We start from the raw sequence: 11,571 nt of genomic DNA, 5'->3' as shown, positions 1-11,571 counted from the left end.
GATTGCAAATTGTGGAATAATCACGATGAAGTTATGAAAGTTCCCCTTTACAAGGATGGAGCATATTTGGGTGATGTGGGTTGGAGATTTCTACAATATAGGTTCATGGAATATGGTGGTCATTTTGCTCTTGTGAATATTCTTAAGGCCATATTGTGAAATTAGACACAGTAAAGATGGTTCTTTTAAGGTGATTGTACAAAGAACAATGTATAGATCACTGTATTCTTTATTGTAAATGACATCATGCGGTTGATGCATTCTTGCATTGAATCATATGAGAATCTGACTTTTGTGGCATGTCAAAAGATGAAGAAGTTTCTGAATGCATTGGATTGACAATACATCTAGCTAGTACGAGTTTCAATACCACTTCAAATGCTATCCAATTCAAACTCAACTCAAAGCTCGCCTAGGTACACGTGGTGCTTGAGAATGTTTAAAGGATTTATTTTTGTGTTGAACTTTTGTTAAATGTTTTAGTTCCCTATAACTCACCTTTGTGTTGATATATTATTAAGCGAATTATTTTTAAAATATTTTCTTCAATAAATGTGTAATTATTATCTATTAGTTTCTTTATAATTATAAAAATGCTCACCACTAACAAAAAATAAGATCATTTTTTTATATTTAATTTTTTGTACTTTTTAAAATCAAAAGAAAAAAATATAGAAAAAAATTAAATTAGATAAATGATAAAATAATTTTGAAAAAAATCAAATGTTGAAATATAAAGTAAATTAAAATTGAACAAATATAATCTTTGCCAAAAAAAATTATAGAAACAAAAGGAATTTAAATATCTTTATTATCTATCATATGTTTCCCCATATTTTTAAGAAAATTGATTTTGAAATCATTAATTAACCTTATAATATATTTTAAAGGCTCACGAACTATGAAAATTCTTCCACAAATATCATTTTGTTTCTAGTTATAACCACAAATTAAAAAAAATGACTATTATTTTCTTTAAAAAATATTTCTTTATTTAAATATAGTTCAATTCAATATTAAATTTTATATATCAATTTATTTTATTTTAAAAATAAATTTAACATGTTATTTAATCTATCAAATTTGATATGAGAAAAGTATAACATTACTTAATTTTTATACTAATTATAATAAATCAAAAAATATTATGTATTTAATAATTTTTCAACAAATTAATACTTATATTCAATTTAATATATGAAAATTTGAATTATTTAATTTTAATTAAAAAAATGTAAATTTATATTATTTCAAAATTTTAATTTAAAATAAATAATCTATTTCAAATTTTATGTGAAGATAAATTTAAAATTATTGCATCTATTAAATTAGTAATTTATATAAAGCTTTCAAATGTGCCAAAAAAAAAAAGGGCAATAAATAAAATTTGATTGGCACAAAAATTTTGGCAACTTGTGATCATAGTTATTCATTTCTACTTCTATTTGAGTTATCCATGAAAACTCTATCACTATTTGCGTTTTCCATGAAATTGCACATTTTTATTACGTTTTATTAGAAAATACTATCAGAGACTCAGAGCTGGCTTATATGATCTTTTTTAAATTAAATTTTAATTAAATTTCTTTAGCTAGTACAATTTTAAAGGAAGTTCCTTTTAAAAATTTGGCCCATCTACTCCTGCTTTTAAAATATTATTTTAATATTTAATTTTTTTTTATACTCTCTGTTATAATTCGTCGTCCAAGTTCTGTTTATGGCCATATTCATGCCAAGTAGATATTTATCACTTTTTTAGACAGAATGATTATATAAATCAATCACTGCCTTTCAAATCCGACCTTCTCATCACTTCACCATCTTCTATAAACCCAGCAGTTTTGCTCTCTCCCCTCAAGAGGGAGAGCTGAACTTAGAGCGAGGACCTATTCAATAATTAAGCTCGCTAAACTTTAAAGAGAGGCAGAGAAAGAGGGAAAGAGCAGTGAGGGACAGTGAAAATGGGCTCCCTTGCAAATAAGAAGCCCCATGCTGTGTGCATCCCTTACCCAGCCCAAGGGCATTTAAACCCCATGCTTATGCTAGCCAAGCTCCTCCACGGCCGCGGCTTCCACATCACCTTCGTCCTAACCGAACACAACTACAGCCGTCTAGTCCGTTCACAGGGCCCAGAGGCCGTCAAGGGCCTCGCCGACTTCCGCTACGAAGCCATCCCCGACGGCCTCCCCATTTCCGATGATGACGCCACGCAGGACATCCCAGCCCTCACCGACTCCACAACGAAGAACTTCCTCGCCCCCTTCCGCCGTCTCATCGCCAAGCTGAATGATTATTCCCCTCCGGTTTCCTGCATCGTCTCCGACGGCATCATGACCTTTACGCTCGACGCCGCTCGCGAGTTCGGAATCCCAGAAATCCTGCTCTGGACAGCCAGCGCTTGCGGCTTCCTAGCTTACATCCATTATCAGCACCTCGTCGATCGTGGTCTCATTCCCCTGAAAAGTAACTAGAAAAAGAAAAAAAATTCTCTTTTTCAGTCTTACTTCTTATGTGTTCGACGATTTGATAGTTTGATTTCGCTCATTTATGATAAAATATGGTTTTTATATAGGTTCGGCAGATATGAGCAACGGCTTTCTTGACACCAGAGTGGATTGGATTCCAGGGCTCACCGATAGCATGTCTCTCAAAGACTTTCCCAGCTTCATCCGCACAACAGATGCCAAAGATATCATGCTTAACTTCCTTTTGCGCGAAACTAGCCGAGTCACCATGGCTGACTCTATCATAATCAACTCCTTCGAAGCCCTCGAAGGCCCGGCACTCACGTCACTGCAGAGCATCCTTCCTCCCATCTACACCGTTGGTCCGCTCTCCGTCCTCGCTCGCCGCGCTGTACTAAACGAAAGCGATCTCGCCGCCATCACTGCCAGCCTATGGAAGGAGGACAAAGCGTGCATCAATTGGCTCGACGGTAAGCAGCTCGCGTCTGTTGTATACGTCAACTTTGGAAGTATAACTGTGATGACAAAGGAGCAGTTGGGCGAGTTCGCGTGGGGACTGGCGAACAGCTGCTACCACTTTCTCTGGGTTATCCGGCCGGACCTAGTGAAAGGAGAATCCGCCGTGCTGCCCCCGGAGTTCATGGAGGTGGTTAAAGAGAGGGGACTGGTGGCGAGCTGGTGCGCACAGGAGGAGCTGCTCACACACCCAGCTGTTGGTGTCTTCTTAACCCACTCCGGCTGGAACTCGACGGTAGAGAGCTTATGCGGTGGTGTGCCGATGATTTGTTGGCCTTTCTTTGCAGAGCAACAGACGAATTGCAAGTACTCATGCACTGATTGGGGCGTGGGGATGGAGATTAACAACGACGTGAGGAGGAATGAAGTTGAGGAATTGATAAGGGAGATGATGGGAGGAGTAAATGGGAAGAAGATGAGGGAGAAAGCCGTGAAATGGAAGGAGAGCGCGGCCAAGGCCACTGGTCCCAATGGCAGCTCAGTGGTCAACTTGGACAGGGTGGTGAGTGAAGTTCTTCGAAGATGCTAATTAATTGAGAGATTTTAGCCGTTATATGACTATATCTATCACGATCCGTCCTTGGTAACAGTGTTGATTGCAGTTCAGAAAAATTAATAAGGTTGACAATAAGATGGCTAATAATTTGCCGTAGATTTTTGCAATTTGCAGGGATGAGTCGGATGACAATGATGTATCCTCCATATATTTTGAACTAGCTATTTCATAAATTTAATATGTTCGTTGGGTCAGTTTCTATTGTATATTTTTAGGCTATCTGTTGTATGATGCTCAATAAACGGGCAGTTTCTGAGATGCGGACTTTAAGCATCAATCAACGGTAGTGGGAGGTCGATATTTCCGTTGGATATCTGGTTGTCGTACTGGATTATATATACCAATATTTGTCTATAATATTTTTTCCATTTTTTTGAGCGAATATGATTGTTGAGTACTAAAATATAGGTGGTGATATAGTGAGAATTTTTTATCTCAGCATTGTAAGGATATTCAGTACCAAAATAAAGGAAAAAGAAACAACATAATTTTTACGTGCAAAACCTAAAACAAAATTACAACAATCAATTGTTAGGTTAAAATTTAGTGATGAGTGGAGATCGGATGAAAATCCGATGACATTCAGTGTTTAGATGGAAATCCGGCTTCAGCCAGTGGCCGAGTGGAAGTCCGAAGTCAGTCGATGTCCGAGTGGAAGTCCAACGTCAGTCGGTGTCTAGGCGGAAGTCCGACGTCAGTGGGTTGCCAGGCTGAAGTCTGGTGTCGATTGGTGGCCGAGCGGAAGTCCGGTGGTCGTCGTGGAGTCTGGTGACAAGAGAACTCTAATTTTCTCTCTTCATTCTCTTCTTCTTCTTCCTTGCTTCGGTGTCATTCTATGAGGAATGAAGAATCTATTTATATTTTTCTGATAATGACATAGTCAGTAAATAGGAAGAAGATCAAGGATAAATTGGGAGTGATTTGAATGGACGGTCGATGTTGACTCCCTTGACTGTGAACCATTTAGTGGGCATTTGTATGTATTAATGATATAAGAATTTGGCGATCTTGGGCTTGTTAGATTCGTCTCGTCAATCCTCTTGATTCGACTATATGTTACGTTTGGAAATTGTTTGATCAACCAATTTATGGTTTGAAATTTCCAAATATGCTATGGGCCTTCAATTTGGACTCATTTGAGCTTAGATTGGGTCAAATTTGGTGTCGTTGGGTTTGTATTTTTGAGACGTTTATTTTGACTATAAGTTTGCTGAAACTGGAGTTCGGATGATCCAATATTTAATTTTGGAAACTTCCAACTTGATTTTGTCTCAAGATTTGTGCCAGAGCAAGATAAATTTTTGATGATATATAAATAATTATACGAAAAATTATATTTATAGATCTTCGATCGTTAAATTTAATATTGCAAAGCTAATGTTTGGAGTTCTCAATGAAGACCTTCATGTCATTGTCTTTAAATATTCTCTTGAACACTATTATTTTCAACATTTTAAAGTTAGATATATCTGTTCATTGTTTTACTGTACTCTCGTGACGACTGTTTTTTTGGTTTAATTATTTTACTGTTTGAAAGCAGTCTGAAACCCCACCATCGTATTTATTTTTTGGAGTCTTTGGGCTAAAATTTAATTTTATTTCTGTCATGAAATAACTCATTGTCTGCAGGCAAACATATAGCTTCGCAAGGGTTTTGCTATAGTTAGGCTTTGCTAATTTACATCCTAGTCTGCTAATCCAATCTTGTATTACATGACTTATGTTGGATAAAATTAGAAATAAAAACAAATATTAAAAACTATTTTGCATTAATATCAAACGCAACCCCTTAATGCAAAATTTCTAATCAAACATTTGATCGATGTCTCACAATTTTTTGAAAATCCAAGAGCTTTTGTGAATCCATTAGTAAGTTGATCATTTATAGAACAATTGCAATAGTTTCTTTTCCAACAACTTCTTGCAAAAAATGATGTCGAAGTTTTATAGGCTTTGATCTTCCATGAAACTTTGGATTCTTTGTTATACATATTAAGAATTTATTATCATAAAATATCGGTTGTTGAAGATCTTGTAATATTCTCTTCAGTCCTCATCCAAATTGCTTGGCATTTTGTTGATGAAGTTGCAATATATTCGGCTTCTGAATATCAAAATGTAGTACTAGCTTTCTTCATTGTTCTCAGGATGTTTCTTTAGGCCCAAGGTTGAATATAAATTCATCACTTGTATTATTTATATCTTCTTTTGACACTGCTCAATCACTATTAGCAAAATCAACTAAATTAAAGCACTTCATTGCCACTGGTTTCGCCTTGCCTTCCCTCAACAATGTTGATACCCGTTGCCATCCGGCCTAGCCGCCCTCTACAATGCTCACCCGCAGCTGTCCACGCTCAGCCAAGCCTCACCACACTCTGCCAGGCTCACTCACCCACACACACGACCCGAAAACCCGCACGTGCGCATGAAGAAACTATACCCAGTTCGTGCTCACGGGTCATATCGGGTCAACCTGACAACTTGAGCGGGTCGACTCCGGGTTGAATTTTTTGTCCTGTTTACAAAAATGGATCAGGTTTAGACTTAGTCAACTAATGTCAGGTTGGTCTTAGGTTTGACACGAACTCAATTCGTGATCCGATTTTTATAATCCTAATGCTAACAGAAAATAGGCCTAAGACTCCAAATTTGCACACAAAAAAAAAAAAAAAAAAATCTTTGATGACTTCTTGAAAGGCTGGTACGGTTCTCTTAATAATATATAATATTCTCTAATGATTTCAGAGGGTTTTAAAAAGATATTTTAGGTAGGTTTATTCATAACATGCCTGATTAATGATGCATCTTGAATTTTATTCAGTACGTCCATTTCGTTTTCTAAAAGAAAAAAAAAAGAACAAAAATCAACGCACAACTTGGATTAATCATTGATATAATTTTTTTATGAATATTTTGATTAGTAATTAAATAGTTATAAATTTAATGATTTTTAATCCGTACCTAATTTCAGGGAAAAATTTATGAGAGATCAAGATTATTGATGTCCATTTTACATTGAACTATATAAAAAAAAGTGAACTTTCTACCATTAAAATAAGGCTTCTTTTAGAAGCCATTTTAAATTTTGTATACAATATAAAACTGCTTTAAAAAATAATAAAAAAATTATCATACATGATGCTTAAGACTTCATTTGGGATGACTTTTTTATTGTTTCTTAAAGCAACTTTGTAGTACAAAAATTATATACTACAAAGTTGTTTTAAGAAACAGTAAGAAAGTCATCACAACATAAGACTTCATTTGTGATGACTTTTTTATTGTTTTTTAAAACGAAATTTTAGCTAAAAATTTAAAATTTGTGTACTAATACTTAATTTTAAAAAGCAATAAAAAAACCATCTGAAACGAAGATTAAATCCCTCTTCTGATTGCATATCATTCCCCTATGACTATCATCCTTTCAACATTATTGTATACTTACTATGGTCTTTTGAATATAATTATTTAATTACAGTTCTCATATTATTATCGTCCAACTATGATTCATGAACCACTACCACTCTATTACAGCCTTTGAACCATCAACACCCAAGTATAATGCTTCCACCATTGTTGCCCACCGATTACAGTCCTCATACAATCATCAACCAACTACAGCCTTCCAAAAATATTGCTTGATTATATTCTTTCTTATCATTATTATATGACTATTCCGATGCATATTGACTTTATCATATGCCATCATTGACAATGCCAACGCATGCCAACATTTATAAGATTCATATATGTTGTTGACATCAACTATGACTCTCAACTTTAGCCCTAGATTTATGTTGAATGGCTCTTCCAAGTTCCAAATCCAACGAACTAGTATATTGTTTACCGTGCTTCAATGCTTTTCCCTGAGAAAGTGAAATACTAGTGAAAGCTTTTTAAGTAGATTACTCCTGTGGTTTTCCTATTTCAGAATTTTTCACGGAAAAACTTAAGTTTCTTATAATTCTTACGATCTTTTTTTATCTATTTGATTGTGTTGGATCTTCATGTAAAATTTAGGATGCTTAATTTCACATCTACCGCTATAAATGTTGTACATTAAAAAAAAAAAAATTTATGGAGCACAATGCGCCAACCGGAATCTTCTTGTTCTTAAATTGTTTTAAAGAAAATTCATTTTTCATTAAAAAAAAAAATTATTGGGCGCTTTAAAAAGTTCGCCCCACCGCTCCAATAATAGAAAATTTCTTTTTTTTTTTGGGAATTATAATAGAAAATTTCCAAGATATCAAATACAGGCTGCTCTTGCAATAATTGCCACCTGCATGCATGTACGCCCACCAATTAATGAAGCTCTTCCCACTCCTCTTTATGAATAAACTGTGTGCGTGTGTGCATGAGAGAGAGAGAGGAATACTTGAATATGGGTTTTGACTTTTGAGGTTGATTGGTTTTACTATGGGGTAGTTGAGCCTATGATGTTCAACTTTGGCAAAATATGAGTAAAGCGGATCTTGTAGAGGCACGATGGTTGAAGGCATTTATGTCTCCTGTTATTATCGCGTTTGAATCGTTCAATCTGCCAAAAAAAAAATCTAAGTAAATATTAGCAGCTCAAATTAGCCGCTGTCCCCATGTAAATTTTAAGCAATCATCTGTATTATTTTAGCAATAACACATAAAGTTATAAGAAAAATTATTTTGTGCGGATGTCGAATGTATTTAAGAGATCAAACATAATACGTCATGTCACCTCTTTTTGGTACTATAAAGTACTGAGTGCTTGGTACTACTTAGTACCGAGCTAAGTACCGAGTAGAAGGTGATGTGGGGCATTTTCATTGGGCTCCGAACATGTCCGGTGACCTGACCCAATAATTTCCCGTGCATGAGAGAGAGAGAGAGAGGAATACTGGAATAGATGGATTTTGACTTTTGATGTTGATTGGTTTTACTATGGGGTAGTTGAGCCTATGATGTTCAACTTTGGCAAAATATGAGTAAAGCGGATCTTGCTGAGGCACGAAGGAAGGTTGAAGGCAGTTGTGTCTCCTGTTATTATCGCATTTGAATCGCTCAATCTGCTAAAAAAAAAAAAAATCTAAATAAACATTAGCGGTTCAAATCAGCCGCTGTCCACATGTAAATTTTAAGCAATCATCCGTATTATTTTAGCAATAACACATAAAGTTAGAGGAAAAATTAGTTTGTGCGGATGTCGAATGTTTTTCGAAGATCAACCATAATGCGTCATGTCATCCCTTCGATCGATACTACTTGATATCGCACGTCGATACAACTAACGTGACTACACTTAATTTGCCTATAACATAGAGACATGTCTGTCACAGAATAATTTCTCAAATATTAGACGGCGTGGAACTACAACAAAACTCACATTCCCAATTTATATTAGCAATAGCTTTCAGTTTTATATTATATTTGTTTAGAAGCAGCTTAACTGGAAGATACTCCACGATGAATAAAAGTTCAACTCCAATTTCCAACCCACCTACTCTATGAATAAAAGATAAAGTATTAGAAAGACAAACAGATCAAATTAATTAATCAAACAGATCTGTCTTTCCTGAACTATATCCGGGAAAAATTTAGGAATTTTAGCTACATACTTATTAAAAAAATTAGAAGCAATTTCATGCAGTCATCAGTTTAACAGGCGACTGGTGCTAATATGACAATTAGTATTTTATTTTATTATATATATTTAGTTAATTAGTTCAATAAGTAAATTCAAATTAGAGAAGTATTTTTGAGTTTCCACTGAAAAGTAAATTTGAATTAGTATTTTTTTATTTCTGTTTTTTTTTTTTAAAGTATATCATTTTATTTAATTAGTTCAATTGGTAATTTAATGAAACTCTCCTCACGGATTCTATGAGAAACATGATGATATTAGCTTGGCTATGATTGACTACTTTAAGGCTCTTTTCAATACCTCTCTTGCACCCTCCTATGGTGCTGATCTTCAATGTGCCCCACACAGGAATTTGGCTCCATCTCATCTCATCCCCTCTTTGACTTCTCCTATTTTGGATGCAGATATTCTTAATTTGGTTCCATCTCGTCTCATCCCCTCTTTGACTTCTCCTATTTTGGATGAAGATATTAAGCATGTTGTTTTTTTAGGGCTAACATCTTCAGTCTCGGGACCAGACAACTATACATTTGAGTTTTACAAAAGAACCTGACATATTATTGGCCCTCACTTATGCAAAGCTATTAGGCATTTCTTCTCAACATCTCACCTACCCAAACAAGCTAAAGCCATGACTATTACACTTATCCGCAAAACATCTCATACAAATAACATCAATAACTTTAGGCTCATCTCTCTTTGTAACACCTTTTATAAGATGATTGTAAATATTCTTGCCAGTTTTCTCAATCTGGTAATGCCTCACATCATCCACCCCAATCAATCAAAATTTATTCAAAATAGAATGGACAATGACAATATTATTATTGCTAGTAAACTTTTGGCTTTCTTAAAAAAGCCTAATATCCCTAAGTTTTTTTGTTACAAATTAAACATTCAAAAAGCTTTTGACATATTTGATAGAGGCTTTATTTTGTACCGGAAAGTTTTCGTCAAGGTTTTTATTTATCGGATAAGGGTATGTATTGAAGATGTGTACTTCTCGGTGTGTATTAATGACTCTTTGGAGGGATTTTTCCCATCTTCCATTGGCATCAGACTAGATTGAACCCTTTCTCCATATCTATTATGTATTGCAATGGACTCCCTTTCATCTATATATGCTTGACAACTCCTCCCGCCTACCATTCATTGGCATTCACATTAAAAATGCACATTTTACTCACCTTATGTATGCTGATGATCTTCTCATTTTTATGAAAGCCTCTACCATTAATGCTACAATATTGAATGATATTTTAGACACAATTGGAGCTGCCTCTATGTTATACATTAACAGTAGCTAAAGGACCATTGTCTTCTCCCCCAACACCTCAAACTATCAAGATATCTGTAGCATCTTTCACATTGTTGATGGTGGGCCTACTTTCAATTATCTCTGAATCCCTATATCTACTAGAAGGCTTTTGATTTTTAGCCTTTACTCAAAAACGTTGCTTCTATGCTAGACAGTTGGAAAACATAATTACTTTCATTTGCCTGTAGACTTCGGTTTGTAAAATTTTATATGTAGAACTCCATAGCCTATTAGAATAGGGATGCTATTCCATCCAAAACATGCAGGAAATACATAAATAAAGTTTGCGCCAGATTTCTTTACCATAACAATATCAATCTAAGAAAATTACACCTGGTGGCTTAGAAAAATACTTGTGTTCCCAAAAGCAATGGTGGTTTGGGCTTCCCATCAATCCAGGCTAGGGTGTCAATTTTTGACCCGACTCGACCCAGAAAAAATACGGGTTCGGGTCAACCCGTTTATGAAATGGGTCGGGTTCAGGTTCAATAAACTGACCCATTTCAAAAATCGGGTCAGGTTGACCCGGGAACCGGAAATTGACACGAAATGGTACCTGCCCGGCTGCCCGCGTCGACTGCCTGGCTGCCCGACGCGTCAAGTCAAGTCGTGTCTCGTCATTTTGCCGTTCAGGAATCGCGACGCGTGCCACGCTGCCAACGCTCCACCGCTCCGTTTCCCGCTTTGGGTTCAGTCGCATCGCAGTTCGAGTGCTAACGCGGTTCGGCTTCGCCGCTTGCGTGCCAGCTTGGCAAGGCCCGCTTTGGGTTCAGTCGCGTCGCTTCGCCGCTCGCCTGTAGCGGTGCCGCTGCCGCCTGTGCCCTGTCGCTGCTGGCTTGCTGTTGCCGCGCTCGCTGCTGGCTGCCGCTTCGAGTTAAACTAACAGGGTCGGGTCGTGTCAACCCACGCAGATCGGGTCCGGGTTGAGATAGCCGACCCGTTTACAAAAATGGGTCGGGTTCAGGTTGACCCATTTAAAATCGGGTCAGCTCGGGTTCGATCCGAACCCGATCCGTCTACCCCAAATTGACACCCCTAATCCAAGCCCTCCAATTTGGTTATTATTGTGCTCTTATTTGGAAAATTTTTGCTCACG

At 36.3% G+C, this 11,571-nt stretch overlaps 1 protein-coding gene across 1 annotated transcript; it reads left to right on the top strand.

The window, feature by feature from the left end:
- The first annotated feature begins 1,961 nt into the window (after window positions 1–1,961).
- Window positions 1,962–3,916, top strand: LOC110102142 (7-deoxyloganetin glucosyltransferase-like). The gene is made up of 2 exons (XM_028693003.1): window positions 1,962–2,463; window positions 2,573–3,916. The coding sequence occupies exons 1-2, from the start codon at window positions 1,962–1,964 to the stop codon at window positions 3,508–3,510; spliced, it is 1,440 nt and encodes a 479-aa protein (XP_028548836.1). The 3' UTR covers window positions 3,511–3,916.
- The last annotated feature ends 7,655 nt before the right edge of the window (window positions 3,917–11,571 follow it).

This window comes from Dendrobium catenatum, unplaced genomic scaffold (assembly GCF_001605985.2).
Source record: "Dendrobium catenatum unplaced genomic scaffold, ASM160598v2 fragScaff_scaffold_211, whole genome shotgun sequence".
Classification (NCBI taxonomy): domain Eukaryota; kingdom Viridiplantae; phylum Streptophyta; class Magnoliopsida; order Asparagales; family Orchidaceae; genus Dendrobium; species Dendrobium catenatum.
Note: the sequence above shows the minus strand (reverse complement) of the source record. Positions and strands in the feature narration are given on the sequence as shown.

Excerpts from the sequence above, each read along its gene's own strand:
- LOC110102142 (XM_028693003.1), top strand. The coding sequence starts at position 1,962 with ATGGGCTCCCTTGCAAATAAGAAGCCCCATGCTGTGTGCATCCCTTAC. Across the intron at positions 2,464-2,572 it reads TGGTCTCATTCCCCTGAAAA|GTTCGGCAGATATGAGCAAC; the intron begins GTAACTAGAAAA and ends GTTTTTATATAG.